The sequence below is a fragment of the Rhea americana genome, unplaced genomic scaffold (genome assembly GCF_003343005.1).
Source record: "Rhea americana isolate MKP2758 unplaced genomic scaffold, rheAme1 scaffold_34, whole genome shotgun sequence".
NCBI classification, from domain to species: Eukaryota; Metazoa; Chordata; class Aves; order Rheiformes; family Rheidae; genus Rhea; species Rhea americana.
Window position 1 is genome coordinate 6,159,759 of NW_028186468.1, and position 19,332 is coordinate 6,179,090.

The 19,332-nt window shown below is 39.6% G+C and overlaps 2 protein-coding genes across 2 annotated transcripts in view; one reads left to right on the plus strand and one right to left on the minus strand.

Annotated features, from left to right (window-relative positions):
- Positions 1-3,162: 3,162 nt before the first annotated feature.
- On the plus strand, positions 3,163-10,654 carry SCRG1 (stimulator of chondrogenesis 1). The gene is made up of 3 exons (XM_085311411.1): positions 3,163-3,198; positions 7,801-8,064; positions 9,649-10,654. Exons 2-3 carry the CDS (start codon positions 7,829-7,831, stop codon positions 9,701-9,703), a joined length of 291 nt encoding a protein of 96 aa, XP_085167537.1. The 5' UTR covers positions 3,163-3,198; positions 7,801-7,828; the 3' UTR covers positions 9,704-10,654.
- A 2,536-nt stretch (positions 10,655-13,190) lies between these two features.
- Positions 13,191-19,332, minus strand: part of SAP30 (Sin3A associated protein 30) — a 9,095-nt gene continuing 2,953 nt past the window's right edge. Inside the window, exons 2-4 of the mRNA XM_085311319.1 lie at positions 18,667-18,809; positions 15,500-15,598; positions 13,191-13,523 (exon numbers count right to left, since the gene is read on the minus strand). Of these exons, the coding sequence (XP_085167445.1) occupies positions 13,401-13,523; positions 15,500-15,598; positions 18,667-18,809 (365 nt within the window). The 3' untranslated portion in view covers positions 13,191-13,400. The remainder of the gene's footprint in view (positions 13,524-15,499; positions 15,599-18,666; positions 18,810-19,332) is intronic.

A 19,332-nucleotide genomic window follows, 5' to 3' on the forward strand; every position in this document is an offset into this window, starting at 1 on the left:
TAAAAATCTGAGACTACTCTCTCAGGGCTTGTTACACAAATCTGGTCTAGAGCGATACTGTATGTCAAAGGCAGCCACCCTTCTGCAGCTGAATTTCTGTTCTGCTTTTTCTTTCCTCTTCTTCACCCTACAAGGAGCCTTTCTGCTCTGAAAACTATTTCTTTTCTATGGATTGTTGTGACTACCTTGTCACTACCCTCTCCTGCATCCATCTGCCAGTGTCTCCTCAAGGGCTATTACTTCTTCCTCTTACTCATTGCAACAGCACCAACCTGGAAAAAGCACTCTCCTTTGCACCTTTCCTTTAATACTGACATACCTCTTCCAGTGGGAATGACAGTCTACATATTTTAAAAAGGGGTCCACAAATATGATATGTGGCACATAATTCATAGTTTTCCACTGTGTGTATGCACAGGGATCAAGGATGGTTAAAAAAAAAGAAAAAAAAAAAGTTTTCCTTACAATTCTCCTGCAGCTACTAGATGCCATCATGGAGAACAAAAAGTTTCTCTGGTTTCCAGTACTTCCCTGTACCTGCTGGCACCAGTCAGATGGCACAAACTGCTGATTCCACTAGCTTTTTTGGGGGGGCTCAGTAGTTGGAGGAGGGGGAAGAAAAAAAAAAAAAGGAAAAAAAGGAAGTAAAAACAAAGAAAAGGCTACCAGAACTGGAGCAGGAGAGGGAGATAAAGTCAGCATTGAAACAGATATTCAGGGGCAATGGACCAGTGATAAAGTGGAGAAAGGGGAAAAGGATGAAAGCTCTGGAAATCCTGCTCTGCACTTTGTTCTTTCCCAAGCCATCACCATTGCAGGCTCTCCTACCCTTCAACTCTGTAAGAGCTATCCCACTTCGCCACACTTGAAAGAGCTGTTTCCACAGCAGTCTTCTCCCCTCTAGTCTTTGGTTGCGTTTTGCCCTCAAAATTTTCTAAAATGTTTGCTTCCTACAGAGCCTTATTTGCCTCCCAATCTCTAGTCTGAGGAAGCATCATGAGGAAGAATTTCYTGCCACTGAAAGGTTTTCATTAACTGGAAGCTTCATACATGGAAGCTATGAAAAAGAGAGGAAAAAACCCCCAAACACACTAGCAAAATAGCTTTGTTAGAACTGGTCTTTTCTCARAATGCAGCAGGGTATTTCCTTAATTCCCCCCTCCCTCCAAACACACACACTTTAGAAACAAAGCTATCATAGCCCCTCACAATCTGCTGCACTGCTGCCCCAGCAGGTCTCTCCCAGTGGACAAAGTCTGTTCTAGAAGCACAAATCCCCCCTGGAAAACACAAGAGAATTGRAATTGGAGGAGAGGGAGAGAGAATCTCGGGGAAAATACACCTAAGATTTTTATTACATCCTGTGACAATCTATTTTCAAACCAACTTCAAAGTACACATACCAAAATTTATTTGCAGACAAGTAAAAAGGCAACCAGATTCAGAGCACCAGCACAATATGCTCTTATTCCCTCTTTGGAGTTTYGTCCCTGCAAATATCCAGTGTCCCGCTGATTTACATCAGCGTCAGGCTCGTAACTCCTTACAGCATTACAGCACTGCCCTGGAACAGTCTGTACTCACCAAAGCATTACACTAATCTTATTTAAAGCCCAGATCATCATGGCTASAATCCACATCAGAGAGAGAAAAAAAATGTAGAAAAGCAGAGCTAACACAAGATACGTTGTCACCCTGAAAAGGCAGAAATGTCTTCTGACAGTAAGTGCCCACAGCTACCTTCTCGCTCCCCTTTAAGCTGCTGTTCCTCTAACAGCAGCGGTGAAGAACAYGCTGCACAACTGAGCCAGAGGCTGAGGCGTAATCACAGTAATCAGGATACTGCTGCCTGTTCTCCCAGTCACCCACCTCCAGCAAACAGGTGGAAAAGTTTGCTTCATGTGACCACCGTGAATAGGAGCACGCTTGCTCCGAAGCATGTGTGCCACTTCTCCTCTTTCCTAGCAGAGGCAGCAGGACGAGATAGGCACCTTGCAGAGGCTTTACTTCACCTCTGCTATATTGGCCTAACCAACAGTCAAAGTAGGTAAGCACCAAGACATCAAAYTGTGAACTGAAGCAGCTGAGCAGAGGTACCTTCTTGTGCTCCTAACAAACCTCTGTACTAGGAGAAAAAAAATCTAACACAAAGCAACACAGTCAGAGACTAGAAAATATAAGGATTACAGGTCAACAACCAAGGCRTAATCATACTTCCTTATCCACAGTGTTTCCTTCTAACCACCTTGAAGGTCATAATTTGTTTTATTTACCTGAGAGCTGAGAGTGAAAGTCATTGTCTGGATCTGATGAAGAAGCAAAACAGGATGGYCATGATAGAGTCAGAGCCAAGTTAGAACAGTAATGTAACGACAWTGACTCAAAGTCTCATGCTTTCTCCTTCCAAGAGTATTTTCTCATTAATACATTATACTTCAATTTCATTTAAGCACCTCAGATTAGGTATTTATGGATACCAAAGTATTTGATTAGCTATACTAATATAAAATAACTGTCTTTGAAATGCTCTTCAACATACTGTTTTTGGATAAATCTTTCATCAGTAATGAACTCAAYACACGGCTTATATACAATATATGATATTGTACCAGAAGTCTGGTTAAATATATATTTTTTTGAACYTGAAATAATAAAGAAAAAGTAAATAGAAGCCCAAAGCCAGAGATTAAACTATCGYATGAGGCTGTTGCTTAAGTCTGTTCTTCCTGCTCAATGCAAAATAATGCATCTGTCCAACAACTACCTCTTCTGGTAGCCTGGCTCCTTACTGCTGTCCCCTCCAAGTCTGTTCTCCATTCCACAGCAAAAAGTTATTCCACAGCAGTGTTTTCTTTCCCCTTCTTCCTGGGTTTTATGCTTTACTGTGTTGAGACACCTTCTCATGAGTCCTGGGCGGACTCATCATTTCCTGCTAGAAAGGATCAGTTCATGTTTTTTTTTCTTGCCTAGGTTGGCAGTAACTGAAAGGCGTAGTTCTTGCAGCCCATCCTCTGGCCCCTCGCTGGAGGGGAGAGCGTGTCAGTCACAGGCAGAAGTCAGGGCAAACAAAGGGGTGTTTGTGCAGCATCTCCCCTCAGCCCTCCCTCTTCCCATCTCCTCCAGCCCTAGCTCTCCCCGGGTACCTCTAAAAAGATACAGCTGTCAAGAAAGTGAAAGGGAGCAAAGCAGAGGAGAGAGGTATGTCTTGCTCCTGAAATTATCCTTGTGCACTTATTCTTCTGATGCTAGTTACAGGATATAGAATTAGAAATATATATGGGAGAAGCAAATGCATTGTAGGCAGAAGATGTTATAAAAGACAGATGCATGGGTACAATCCAGCTAAAGATAAGTCCTTCACTATCTCACTCTTCTTCACAAAGTTGGATGTTACAGTTGTTAATATGAAGTCATTAAACATACTATATTACTTYGGTGTACTTGACACTACTGCAAAATTGGCGAATGTGGGGAGAGATGCGCTCATAATGAATTGCTGTCTTTAAGAAAACTAAATGAGTTTTAATGAGAACCCAAATCCTGGGAAGAATCATAGTATTGATGGTAATTACAAAGCAGTAATTCACTGAATTCATCCTCAGTGGAATAGCTGCTGTCCTTACAATGTACCAACTGTTCAAGCAAAACAGATCTGAAGGTTTTTTTTTTAATGGAAAAAAACTGCTTCATAATATCAGTTATGCAGCTCTTGTGTAATCATTCCTTATGAACATGTTAATAAACCTAACTATAATGCACTAACACATCTAAATATTTAAGTGTTTAGCTCAGCTTTTTACAGGTGTTCCTGAAATGGAAGCTTGACAAATGAATAATAAATGTGAAATGATAAAAAGCATTCTCTGTTGAACAGGCATTTTTAGCTCAATGCACATTAAGAAAACAAAAATGTATGAAGTTTCCTTCGTCTCTTTAAGTGTAATTAGCCAGCTTATTTATGCAGCACTTGCCAGTGAACTGACTGGAAGAGGCTTATCACCAAAAGGATATCAATTAGAGCAAAGTAGTCTTTGTTTTCAAGCTCAGGCAACTGGAAATACACAGATTGCTTAATAACACTAAATCGTATCAATTAATGATTGATAAACTGAGTTGTAAACATTTATCTTTTGCTCTCCAAATAAGCAGACTCTCTAGCGATGCCAAAGTATACACTGTCATTTCTCACAGGTTTCCCTATTTTTCTAYCCAGCTTCAAGCACCTGAGCTCCTACTGATAATCATTTGACCTCTAAAGCATGTTACTATACTCAGTAAATGTTTCCCTGTTGTTCTTGGCCACAGAAGCTAAAATTTGGGGTTTTCTGTTTTCTTTTTGGTCCTTTTCAAAACTCCCTTTACATCTAGCAGATCCAAAGAGTATACTGTGCCAAATTGCCTGGCAGGACAATTCAAAAACTCTCAGCTGAACGAACAGGGATGGCAGTGATTGCTGACACTGCAGGACATATTCCAAAACTACCTGTTTTCCTTCAGGCAAAACTCTGGTTTCAAAGCACCAGTTTTTGTAGCTGAGCTTGTTCTCAGAACATCACTTACACAATGTCAAAGTAACCAATGAAGTAATTCATCAAAAAGGACTTACGCAAATACTGGGACTTAAATATTTTTAGATGGCTTTATTCCTGTTAGAATTTGAAACAGCATAGTCTTGGTAAAGCAGCCAGGTTAGGTTAGATCGTACCTTTTCAGAAAGTTTTTTAAAAAAACAAACAAGTGTCAGACTTTTTTGCTGACAACAATTCTTTGAGTCACCTTGGTGATTTTTTTTCACCAAATTTCTCTGTTTTGCTCTGCAAGAAAAGAGTTTTTCCTGTGTTTTGTGAAAACAGATAATGTCTTTTACAGGCATCTTAAAATAAACATGCACTTCCTAGTTCTGTTATTTACCTATGCATTACTTGTGAAGCCATATTCAGGAAAATAAATCATAGTAGTTTTTCAGAAATAGTAGGCCACGTCTGGAAGGTCTGCTGAGTTTATCCCCATTGATCCTGTGCAGGCAGTCAATAAAACAGTTCAGTTCCTTGGGAATCTTTCATCTGCAAATAGACATCATTTTCTTACAGCAATAGACATTTTCTTACTGTATAGAAATAAAGAAAACTTTCAGTCAAAGATCTTTTCAAAAAGTTAAGTTAGTATCTGAAAAAAGAGGAAATATATAAATAGAAACAAAACAAAATTCTGAATACCAGCAAGAATGAACAAGTAGTTGACCTCTTTCTGTCCATAGGTCATCAGCACAAGACCTTGCTTCGTTAATGCTGATGTGTTATCTATATCAAACCTCTTGATGATGCACTGTAGTAATACCCTGTTACATTCCACAGCAAATAGTGAATTACTTTAAACTGTAGATTGCGATTTTTTTCATCCTGCAAATTTGAAAGTCTACAGAYAAAATCTCACCATTTTTACAACAGAATGTGTTCCTGTGATCACACTGAAAAGACAGGCARATGGCAACAGATTCAAATTAGCATCCCAACTAACTCCAACTAGGAAAAACTCRCCCAAATTATTAGGAATATCAAATATACACAAGAGCAAGATATCATGAACACCTCATCCTGCAAAAGCACAAAAACTGCACTCCATAGATTTCCCTTTTATGGAACTCTTCTCCCACAAAATATTAAATTCAGTTACCTGAACAGAAAAATATGCTTGGCATTGGCATTCATCAAGGTACAGCATATACAAACCTGTTCTCTTTGGGCATTAGACTTTTTGGAGCAGAACCCTCGTAACTGTGCAGTGTTTACAATCCTACAAAATAAAGCCATTATTATGATAATACAGATCCTTTACTTCAGTCTAAAAAACAACATCAGGCAAAGTTAGAACAATGTTTACTTTATTTGAGTAGTAGTTTTGAGGTCTAAAACTAATAAAGACAGTATGTTATTTAATACTGCACTCTAAGGTAATTAAAAAATAGATCCCCAAGGCCCCATTTGTAGTAGTTTATAGGACTCTCCTACTTGAAAGCTTACATACAAGTTCATGGAAACTAAAAGAAATCATTCAATGAATTTTGCTTCTATGACAGTAGTTAGAAAAGACACAAGAGCTTATTTTCATTTTAGTCATATTCCTTAATACATTAGACACTAATATTTTACTTGGCTACCAGTGTTCAAAAACACAAGTCTGCACAAGAACTTATAAAAATATAATATTTTCATATTCATATAATAACATAATCAAAATGCATCCAGGTGTAGTATTTCATCCATTATATGAATCCTAATTTCCAGGTTTCCTTAGTTATAATCTCTGGTTTTTCATTCATTGGCTGAAGAAGCAGAAGATCAGCAACACAGACAGGCTGGTGATGTAACTACGGGGGTGGTGGTGGTGGAATTACTACAGAATACAGTAAAGTCATACATTTAATAGCTTCGTGTTTGTTTTTCAACGGTTACCTCAAGAGTTTTACAAAATACAGATGAGACCCTGTATACCACATCAGTGACTTCTGTATCAAGGATGCTGGAGTTTTTGTTCTAGACAGCAGCCCTACTGTCTAAACTTGGCATCTGACAGTCTTTGAGGGGACATTGCTTTATTCCTGGTTATTTTCAGGTTAGTCTAGAATAATCTATTCTGCAGCCTCACGGGAAAGACCAGGAACCAGCCCATAATGCTGGATCAACTCCATAGTGCCAACAGGATGAAGAGCAGCAATTTTGCTATTCTCTCTTCTTGGCAGTAAAACAGACAGGAGTACACTTAGGGAGAGCTGTTGAATGGAGTAGACCATTGCTCTGCATCAGCTTTCAGAGCAGAACTGCTATGTAAATTCGGAAAGCTGAAGCCCTCTCTCTTCAAGGGTAAGRAAAGGTAAAAAAAACAAAACAAACAAACCAACCAGTCTCCCTCCTTCTAATACCAATAAGATCCAGGTTGAAGCACTGCTCAAAACRCAAGACTAATTTGAAACTGAATGCAAGTTCAAGGGTCTCACCCAAAGCTTTGKGGCGCAGTCTCTGCGCAAAAGCAGCGCAGAATAGCACAGCTAGTGCTCAAGCTCGCTCAGATGATGGAAAGCAGAGTTTTGCAAGGAATAATTTATGCTGTCTTCTAAAAAGTGGTGTCAATTAAACCACAACAACCTCTTGCAGCATGACTCAGCTAAGTAGTTTTCAGGACCAGAAAGACGACAAAAGTTTCTCAGTAACTCTAGTATATTACAGCCTGCAGTGTGAAAATCACCAAGACTCCTGTTCAGGACAGCAACACCTCAAAGCGCTGCTGAGAGCTTCAGTTTCCTTTGCTGCATTTAACACTACAAGTTTATTGAGCAGTCAGTCACAACAGGTTCAAGCAGCAGACAGTTCTTCATAAGCTTTAAGGGGAAAGATTACTAATTTTTATGTGAGCCACTCTTGTTTCAACAGCTCTCAAAGAGCCAAAATCACCAGGAAGGCAATGAAACACTTCTGAACATTTTTCCCCGCTTTGGTAGCATTTAGTACATTCATTTACACCACTGGGAGAACATGTCTAGCTCAAAGCAATTTTCTCAAGGTGAGAGGCCAAAGAAACAATAAAATTGCCAGCAACAGAAGCCTCAATTCCCAAGAAAAGGAACAGGTTGTATAGAAAGCAATGAATATCAACTCCACAGCAACGTTTACCTCCTAGGAGAAAACACTCTCCTGCAGAGACTCAAACTTCCAAAAGTTCACAGGGAAGAAGAAAGGCAAGTAAATCGGGAARACTGATCTGTCCAACAGCTACACTTATTTCACATGCCTCGTTTCTCTTTAGCACTGCTACAACAGGAAGCATTGCAAAAATGAAGATGGTCTCAGCTCTGTTGCTGCTGGGCATGCTCCTGGGTACCAGCRCAGTGCCTTCTCCTCGGCTGTCCTGTTACAAGAGGGAGATAAGAGGACACAACTGTCACAGCATCCCTGAAGGTGCAGCTAACCTGCGACAAATTGATCAAAGTCTGCAAGATCACTTTTGGGAAGGGAAGGGCTGTGAGATCATCTGTTACTGCAGCTTTAGYGAATTACTCTGCTGCCCAAAGTAAGATTATTTTCCTTTTCACATTTATACAAAATAAGCTCTATATACCCACACACTGTATTTCCATTACTTTATAGTCAGCATCTGAGGAATGAGCTACTATCTTAAAGAAATGCATCACATTAGGTGGTTTGAAATTGTATCAAGATATAGCCGGTTTTTAAATTAGGTTTTCAGTGGTTCATCTAGGATTTGCTTAGCATACTTGAAACCTACATGTCCTATTATAGGAAAATTTAATATTCAGATCACTACTTTTGACTCTTCTGCCAATAACTGATCTACATCAAATGTGAGAACTACAGTAATTCCTTAGCAGCACTTTGCAATGAATATGTTTTCATGACCATCAAAGTCTTTAGATTCCTGATACACAATAAAGAGCTATATTGCTATTCTAAGGCATATGCAGATATGCCAGCTGAATAAATGATTCTGTGAAGACAGCTGTTTTAGGGAGGAAAGTAAGTGTGGTGGGGGGAAGGGAGGGGAAAGGGAAATAAGTCTACAAATGCCTGCAAAGAAGAGAAGACTTGGCCCAGGAACCACTAACGCTTGCCTGGCTTGCTGACATTGTGCTGACAGAGCAGAACAGAAATTTTGATGGAATGTGGGTTCTGTTGTTTTAAAGAAAGAGCATACATTTCAACAAACTTACTGTTGAGCTAATAAACACCACCAGCYTGTGATTTATTGGCTTGAAATAATTACATACATTAAGAGGTATCATCTTGTTCAGTTTTGCAGCCAAGTATTTTCTTCAAGAAATTTAGATTAAAACATCAACACTTCAAAAGTAAAGTCAGTCATTTTTGCTTACCTGTATAATGCCAGCAAGTGATAGTGGCCATGAAACATTAATGCCCCTCTTACCTCCTGAGCTTCTCAACTCCCCTGAAACGTAATAAAARGTAACTTTTCAGTACTCATAGTATTAGTAGGCCAGGACACAAGAATTGAGCCAAGCACATATAAAATTTAAAGGTAAACATATTTCGACTGTTCTTCTGGCAAACTGCAAGGTTTGAAGAAGGTTTAAATACATTTTTCCTATTTCATTCCCCCTCCCCAAGCTACATATAGYGACTTCACCTTGAGGCACACTTCAGCTTCCAGTTTCAGTCTCTGAGCTTTAGTCATTGAAAGCCTCTTATTTTGATACAAATATACAAAAAGCATACCTTCATCCATCTCCAGGCACAAAAGACCTACTTTGTAGGTCTGCTCTCAGGACAAACTGCACTAAACTGTGTGCACGCACATGCCCAAATTCTTTATTTTTTGTAATAGCACATACTTGGTAAGTTTACCCTTTAAAAACAAAAATAATAGACGTAAGGTCCTGGCACACTAGTCAGTCAATGAAGGTTTTGTTATCACTTCCAAAGCAGAGGTAGATATCTTCATACAGATCAGGAGTTGCATTTGCACTACTGAAAGAACATCCTGCAAACATAATTCCATACAGACCCCACCAAAAAAACCCACAAACCCTACCCTCCCCCCAAATKGGAAATGCTTGTCTTGTTACAGCTCCAATAAAGCAATAACCTAATTATTTAAATATCTGGTAATGTCTTTCAGAGATATTTTCTTTGGACCAAAGATATCTTTTGTGATCCCCTGCAACAGTCAGTGACTGACATCAAACCTACCAGTGAAGACGACAGGCACATCAGTCTACAATTACCCAACAGTGCTTAAAGAAAAAACAAAAAACACTCTTCCTTTATAACCATAATAGAGTGCCGCTTCTTACATTGTATGAAAATTTCTTTTCTATATCTTTTTGGAATCTTAGAGATGTAAGTAGTAAAGTTTTCCTTTCAAACTTAGTAGCTGCCTTAATTTCCATAATACTTGRTACAAGGCACATCATTGTCTCAATATGCTTCTCCCAGCAAAAGGCCTCTCTTTTTAAATAAGGACAACATTCCCAACTAGCTTGATATAGGAACTTTAAACTTAATATTTAATGTGGTTAAGAAGGTGACCCTTGTAGCAACCTACTGTATAACGCAGTTAAGACTATGACTTCTCGTAGCAATCTTCCATAACGTTCCATAACGCAGCTTCCTGTTGCTTTACTGTTGTTACACAGTTAATGTTGTTTTGAGCTGAAGCTACTCAATATCTGGCACTTCTGTAGATAGGTTGCCATGTTCTATTTAAGCAACTTCGAGAAAGGAAAGAAAGACAGCAAACTTACACCACTTGTATTTTGAAAATTCCAAAATTCCACTGGAAAAAACTGTCAAAGCTCACATTAACAGCAACTAAAGCATAGTCATAATTATGTCTAACTGATCACCTACATAACAATGAAATGCATAAAACCTTAGTTAAAATGTTTAACCTTAACATTGCACTTCTATCAGAAGAGCAGCTAGAGCGTATACATTCAGAACGGCATCTGAAGAGGCTACGACTGATGCATGGTCTGCTAAGGCAACACAAGAACCCCTCACTTAAGCAGCTTTTGGATCAAGCTTTGTTTGAAATACAGTACCTCAGAATAAAATGCCTTGTGTTTAGGGTAGCTTTGTAGGGAAGTTGCTAGCAGTGAGAAGACAGAGCGATAACTAGAAATGTATATATATATATTTATTAAAAAAATCATCATAATGTTTAAGAGTTACCATGGTCTAGGCTGTAGATGTGCGGTTACCTCTCACCATTTGCTAATATTGATTATAATATAAGGAAAATAGCCAATAGTTTAACAAAAGCCACTTGAATAAGCCAGACTTACAGGTAGCAAGCTACCTTATTGCCTAATACACAGAAACTCTTCAGCTGTCAAGTCAGTCACATGGAAAACACATGATATTGATGGAAATATTTTTAGTCTTTCTCCCTCAAAGCAAGATACCATGCATCCAATAATCTTATAACCTTACTCCATGAAAACCACTACCACCAGAGTTTTACTTCACAAAAAGTAGGAAATGTTGCAGTGACTGTGTTCTTCATCCTTTGGCAAATGAGGGTTTAATACTAGTTTTTGTTTTGATTATACATAACTAATAATAAATGTTTTAAGTGTATCTGTGTGTACTATTTTTACCAAGTAATTTTTAGGCTACTGTCTGTTAGACAAACAGTTTGAGTCTCTGGGATTTTTTAAGCTTAGTTTGTATAATTATTCCTGAGTCATTCAGGCTTCCTACCAAATAATCAGCCAGCAGGCTAAGGGGGTGGAAATCTGGCAACCAACAGTCAAAACATCCCAAATCCCAGCTCTAAGAAAACATATGGCATCCATTCTTGTGGAAAGTCCCCTCTAAGCATCTAGCAGTAATAAGGGCGTGTAGCTTTTGTTGGTCCTGCCATCTAGTTTCTCATCACACTGCGTATGCCCATGTCATTCATGGCTTTCCAGAGCAGCAGTAGCAAAAAATTTAAGGAAAAGGCACAACCGGGCAGTAAAGTTGGCAGGCAGTTTTCAATGACTTCCTTTCTGTCAGTCCTGACTAGGGGAAATCTGTAATCCACAGGTGAAAAGTTTTGCCRGTTTTCACATGCAGGATGGGGGTCACCAAAGCTGCTGTTTTAAGACTTACTTCCTGCAGGAGCTTTTGCTCTTGTTTCTTTCCCCCTCCCTGCCTCGACACTCCTGCCCTCCCAAGAAAGCTTCTACAGGTCCTGCCAGGCCCACGTGACAGCATCCATCCCTGACACGCATTCAGTGCTAGAGAAAAAAAAACTTTATCTTCCGGGTGTCCTATTCACTGCCAGGTACCCTGTTTTTCTAACTAGTACTTTGCTATATATTCTTCGCACAAATTCATTTTGTCATCTGCAGACAACTTTACAGTCACTACAGTGAAATGGATACTATAACATTTCCTCATCAAAGGAGGATCAATTTTAGCTACCACTAGCTACGTATCATTAACTAGCTTGAACTTAGGCCAACAGCACAGAACTTTAGTGTGGAAATATATGAGACACTGCAAATGAAAGAAATTAGGCCACTGATAGCTACTGGGAGAGCAGCCAGTTTGAGTTTAGGGTTTATCATTATTCGGTCCTCAGCAACAGCGCAATGGGTCTAAAAAAGCAAAATAGGACAGCATCTCAGYTTTAGTGAGCTCAAAGCAGTTTTAGAAAAAGTTAGGAGATTAACATCTAGCAGATTAGTTTATAAAAATATTGCTTTCCTAGTTTTCCCACATTAAGAAAAGACTTAAACATCTGATAGGACTAGAAGTTACAACATACACTAACTGAACAAGCTGAAGCCGTGTCCTTCTCTGCTTTGAGATTAGAAGTCTTTTTGCCCTGTCAACCTACGTGCACAGATTAAAATAAGGAGGGAAAAAAAAAAAAGAGAATCAAATTTCACACATTTAGGAACAGTCTGTTCCTAAAAAACACAGGAACAGTAGTTATCAGTGAAAATAAGAGAAATATTATATAAATACCCCCTTCAACACAGCAGATTTCATCGAGATATTCAACTAGAAGAGTGTTCAACTCCTTAAAGAAAAAAAAAAAAGAAACATATGGTAACATCTTCAACAGGCCTGAGTTAATACATGCAACAAACAAAACATTACAGGAAACCATATCAAACAAGCATCAGCTCTGTCTTTGATTCTCCAGTTAAGTTCTTAGCCACAACCAGCGTAGGTAAGTGGCATCTACATCTGCAACTACAGTATTTCTTCCCAAGTGGAAGGATCACTCTGTGCAGTTTACAGCTTTTAATCCATGCTTTTACCTTCGAAATTCAAGAGCTGCAATTTTTTCTTTTTAAAAGAGGAGCAAGAAGGCCTCAATGCTTGGAAGCACAGGTCCCAACAAGATGAATAAACAGATTAGGAAAGCCCCCATCAATTCTTGCTTCCAAAGAGGAAAAAATAAAACATTATTCAGTATTTTTGTTCAGCTAACAAGTAGAACTGCCACTTACAGCCTTTTACCTTGGGAAGAAGGGAATCTACTGTCAATTCTGCTGCTCTTTTTTTGTTCTTTTTAAAACAGTGTTGCATCATGAGACTAAGTACATTTAYGAATGTATCCTTGGCACACTTTAATTGAAAAATATTTTAACATCATAAGTAGTCAAAGCTTAACTATTAGTTACAAGTAACTCAATAAATAAGTTAGACACACCCAGCTGAGCAACAATATCAGTGATATTTATTTAAAATACTTTTGCTGAAGAAACTGTTTCAGAAGAGGTGGTTTTCAAATAAATCATCAAGATTATGAAAAATAAAAGAGACAAGTTCTCTGGGAAAAAAAGTTACAAAGAAAGCTTTTGCATATCAACAAAAACCCTCAGTCTTTTGATCTGGAGCCTGAGTCTCAGTCCCAACCTTTTCTGTTTAATGAACCCCACTATCCATCTTTAGATCTGGTTTGTTCTTGTCATTCTTCACCGAGTAGATGAAATATGTTAAGGTGTCCTTTTCATTCACTGGAATTGTCCTAAAATGGCAGCCAATTATCTATAAAGGAATAATGCAAGGAAATTAAATAACCATTTTCATATGCCGAAACTGAACATTCAGATTTAAATCAATTACATTAAAGGAAGTTTAAAAGGTTCATTGACCGAAAAACCCCACACTATTTCTTTCCAATAATTTTTAATTGTCATACAAAAGTTAGGACAGGAGCCTCTTCACTGACACTGATGAGCCAAATATACCCAGTTTTACCCTAATTTTTGAACTAAAAAGCCCTGGAAATTTTCAGAGAAATTAACCYTTCAAAGCAAAGGTAAGAGTGTCATTACATACGTGTAGGCAAAGCTCAAATATAAAACAAGTAACCATGAGAGAATATGAACAGAACTACAGTATAGAAATAAGAGGCTACTGCTCCTTACTCAGGTTGCGGGATCTGTGTGAAGTCATGTTTAGAAACCAGTATGACCCTATATAAGAATCTTCAAGAGTCATTATCTAACATTTAGCTCTTCAAAACAGAGCCATTGATGATTAAAAAAAAAAAAATATGATGTAACAACTAAAATCTGACAGTCTCTAAACAGTTCTTGAATTACTTCTGTGATTTTCGAAGTTCTAGAATAGACTGCTAATTTTAAGAAAGCAGAATTCTTTGGCAGATTAAGATTAGCAGGAAGAAGTAAAGAAATGGGACTGCTCATTTAACTCCCATAGGGTATAAATATGAATGTTTAGCATAATTAGGTTAAGTTAGAAGGCATTCTAGATCCAACAATTAAAAAAAAATATTACTTATCTAAAAACAGTTGGAGAGACTCGCTCTCAGTGTACTGACTCAGTGTACTAACAGCTAGAGGAGTGTCTGCTGTGCACAAGGACAGGTTACAAGGAACCATATGCACCRTCTAAACTAAGAAAGCTCTGCTGCTACAGCTCACAAAAAAATRTGGATTGGTCAAAGCACACGACAGAAAATGATTTGCCTGTTAATGTATCTACATCAAGAAGCAGAAATCAGTGCATGCATTGTACAAGATGTACCTGAAGCAGACCCTTGGAAATGCCCATTTTACAAAACAAGCCGCTTGTGCTCTTTCAGATCACAGTTCTGTTAATTTAAGAACTGGACACACTTYAACTTACAGAAGACCGATTTTAAATTCTTACTTGTTGCAGCAGAAGCGCTGGCAGTACACTGCTGTTTTACAGCTTGGCCTTGAGACTGCTTGCACATTTAAGAACCTTGGCTTTAATCCACACTGATTAGTAGAGACACCAACAAAATGTCTACACAGAAGTACAACTGAGTATATCACCACCCAAAGCTAGATATCCCTGGTTTCAGTTATTATTTTAAAGAAGAAACACCAGTTCTTCTATGTATTTACATCAGCATTCTGTAAACTGCACCTGTACAGTGTGGAAGGATCCCTTAAAAATTGCACTCACACACAATAAAGTGCTTCATTACTTTTAAAAGTATTGGTAAGAAAAAGACTCATTTCATGAAGTTTCATTCTCTGATGACAGATTTCAGTGTTATCAATACTAGTATAATACATAATTTTTTTAGATCTTTCTGTATAGAAAGTATGGAAAAAATCTATGTATTGACTAGCTTTTAAAGCCAGGTTTGTCCTACTAGAATTTCACTGCTACCTCAGYTTCTAATTATTTTCTGCAGAATATCTAGGGTGAAAGCATGACCTGATGTGCAGACACATCCATGATATTCAGACACATGCAACAACTCATCTCACTGTTTCAACTCCACACTTTGTCTTTAAGCAGTACACACTCTTTTGGGATGTTAAAAGTCCCTCCTCTGTAAAGGACTTTTGGTTTATTTSACCGAGGAGTGGTGACCAATGAAGGAAGCTAGATAAGCAGTTCYCTTTTGTTCTCATAAAATCCAGATCACATATGTTCTTCATGCCAGGACCACACTATACAGAAAACCACATGCCATAATAAGTTGCATTTTCTGTTACAGAACACACACTCATACGTACTTCAACAAGCTGTGCTTTGTTAAGTCCTGGTCTGGTCTGTAGCTTGAAGTGTCTTTTGTACCTTCGAAGTGTGTTTACTTGTAACTGATATAAATCAACCTAGAAAACATGGGRAAAGAGGAAGAAAGTCATCTGATTTAATTGATCAAAATTCATTTGTTAATAGTTTGCCTCAAGAACATATGGGAATCTCACAGTAGATCACAAGTGTAGACTGTCAGTTCAATAGACTTCATTTTGAGAAAAACAGCCTCTACCCCATACCTTTCAGAAGAAAGCAAAACACTCCAGTTTAAGACTATTTTACCCAGCATGGCCTTTTTTCTCTTTTACAGTGACAATATTTGGAATCCATTACTGTAAACAGTTCTGGGATTGTGTTTGTTTTCCTGTTTGAACATGATCAAAGCCCCATAACAACTTTCATATTGTACCTATGAAGAACTGGTTCACAGGAAGTCCCTATATTGTGATTTCAGCCATCATATTTTACAGAATTTGCATAAATATACAGCATAGCTGCACCATAAGACAGCATGTTTTAGAACCAAGAAAAAGTCTGAAGTACAAAGTTTTTTTGGCTTAAGGTGCGAGAAGAAAACAGCTGCTCTTGGTCTCCAAACATATTGCTGCTACATAAGCACAACATAGAAGTTATGTGCATAGGCATAGTTGCCCAGAACTATTTTTCAGCATGAGTTGACAGTTGAGGGAATTGCACAAGCCCCTCTTAAGGATATAAATACACAACCTTAACCCAGTACTCCTTCAGTTTTGAATCCCATAAACTCTCACCAACAGTCACTTCTCCGAGTAACACCTTACCTTCCCTGACAATGTCAGGGAGCTTAATCAAAAAACCGAGCAGGAAAAAAGCCAGGAAAAAAGCCAAGAAAATAGACTGAATGAGAAATTCTGCTAGATCACTTGCAATTATAGTAATATTCTCCAAAATCACAGCATTAAAGACTGATTATGGAATTCACTTCCACTCTAAATTCATTTAGTAACCTCAGCTATAAAGAATAGTATTTAAGAACAACATTCTTAGAAGTAATGAAGCTATAGATTAATGAAGCTACTGTGTACTTAGTAAAATGGCCAGAGCATACCACCTTATGCAACAGAGGATAGCTATCCTTTGGTATTCTGAATTTTACCTGGCATAAACTCCACTTCCCAAAGGAACCCACACCCTAGAGAATCACACATAGGAATAGCATCAGCTCCCTGCAAAATCCCAGAAGCTAGCAGTACTGTGGAAGCTTTCCTGTCTGCAGTCGTCATTTCTAACAGCTAGTGATGGTCAAGATTCAGGAGACTAGAGAGCCCTGAAGGTCCTCAGACGGATTTTGTTTCCCTTAGTAAAGTGAATAGTAAACCAAAATACTGAAGATCAAGAGCCTGCAGGCATCACAGGGCCACAGAGATGATYAGGGGGTTGCAGCATCCCCATATGGAGAGAGGCTGACAGGGCTGGAACTGCTTATCCTGGACAAGAGAAGGCTCAAGGTGGGAGCTTATCAATGTGTATAAATACCTGATAGAAGAGTGCAAAGAGGCCAGACTCTTCTCAGTGGCGCCCCAGGGATAAGACAAGAGGCAACRGGCACAAACTGAAACACATGAAGTCCTGTCTAAACATAAGAAAGCATTTTTTTAAAAAAAACTGTGAGGGTGGTTGAACACTGAAACAGGCTACCAGAGAGGCTGCACAGTTGCCATCCTTGGAGATGATCAAAACTCAGCAGGGTCCTGAGTAACCTGCTCTACTTGACCCTGCCTGAACAAGGGACTTGGATCAAATGATCTCCAGAGGTCCCTTCAAACCACAGACATTCTGCGATTCTGTGATCTAAGGTATACAGTAATCAATGTGAGGGACATATTATTACCCAGAGTAAGCAGAAATCCCTCAAATGCAGTACCCAGCCAGTTTTCTTGGTTGCAGTACTATCACTAAAAAGCTTGCTTTTTCTGTTCCAGAAATACCCATCAAGCATGACATACTTTAGAATTCTTGTATTGGAAAGCAAAACAGGCTTGCTAAAAAGTGGCAGTTCCCACTGCGCCAGGCAGCTACCTTAGGTCACGCAGCAGAACTTTCAGCAAAGCGATACAACATATTTAACAGACAAAAACACAGGCTAGCATCAAGTCATTCCCAAAAATACCCTAAGACCCTCAGTCCTTCAAACTGGAGCTGTGCGCCTTCGGGCAGAGGTTCTTACACAAAGTTTTATCACTTCTGTTGCTGATACCTGCAGATTTTTTCTGCGAGGATGCCATTATACTAACACTCAATGAGGAATATCTGAAACACCTTGAAAATCCCTCTTAGAGGAACCAGGTAGGAATCACAGCCACTGCTCAGAATTATCACACAGAAGAACACCTGCTAAGCCAGGCTGTAGCAGAAATAATCCAGTATACAYGTAGGAAAAGGGCTTTAGGTCACGGCAGGGTTCTTACAAACCTGCTGCTTTCTCTCCCACTACACTATGAAAAAGGTTCAAGAGCTGCAGTTCGCTTTATAGCGGCCGATAACGTTTCACAGGTCTCCAGTAGAGAACACAAACAGCTAAAGGGCCATCCTCCTCCATTTCTTTCCTCACTGATGCAGAGAGTCTCCTTCCCAAACATGGGATGAAAATCRAAGAGCTACCCTTACTAAACTTGAGTTGGACCAGAGCAACAGAGCAACTGCAAGAACTATTCTGCAACACATTTTCACAGGCAGAAAGAAACGATTGCAGGGGCAGAAGTAGTGAAACATTTATATCCTAAGCCCCATGTGCAATTCCCTTAGAGTTGTCAACTCCTGCAGAAGACAGATTTTGCTACTATGTGGCRAAGTATCACTTCTTCTAGAACTCTGAAAATGAAGCATCAAGAAGGAATATTTGAAAGTGACAGTTTTCTGAGAAAAATAGCAGACACTTAAACACAGTCTAAGAGCCTTGTTCATTTTAGTCTGCAGGATTAATACAGGAAATACTCCATAAAACTCAGTCAGCTCTTGATACGCTAAGGACTTAGAAGYCTGCCCTTTCCCCCATACTCCAAAATAAGGAGAGCTGTAACAGTGGAAAAGCAGCATTAGTGCAGACTTGGTAGTTKTTAAGAACAAGCTTAACATAACAATTAGAAAACAACTATTTAGCTACCTCTGGAGTGTCGATGTCTTGCACTGGTGAGTCACCATCATCATCACTGCCTTTCCTCTTTCTTCTATTTCTCACACTCTGAATTAAGTTTTTGTGGAAGTCACAAATATAAAGATGTCTTGCCTGGAAGAGCAACACCGCGTCTTTTAATCAAATCCGCTCGACTCAAGGTATAGAAGCGTGCGCAGACACCACCCTTCAGCAGTCAGAGTCCCGTTAGCTGAGCTCAGGGAGCTCTTCTGCCGGATTCCGCTGAACAAGGGACCTGTTACGCTGCCCACCACGGCTCTCCGGGCTAAGCGGGTGGCAGTGAAGTGCCGCAGCGGRCTGATTCAGTAGCAACAGACTGCAGAGGCACACGAATCTCCACCACCACTCGTCAGAGCCCAGCGATCGGGCAGCAAACACGGTTCCCGCTGCTCCCTGAACGCCCCGGGCCCGCAGGATTTCGGCTCCCCTTCCCCGTCCGCGCTCCTTTGTTCCCCCGCCGCCCCCTACGCCAGGCCGAGCACCGCGCTCGCTCCAAGCTTCCCTCCGCGGGGGCCCGTTTCGTTTGGGAAGCGGAACTCTCCTCCGCGTGCAGAGCCCGAGCGCAGCGGCGCCGAGGACCCGCGCGGCGCTACGCCGGCTCCGCGGGCTCGCCGCCGGCGAGAGGCGCTGCGCGGC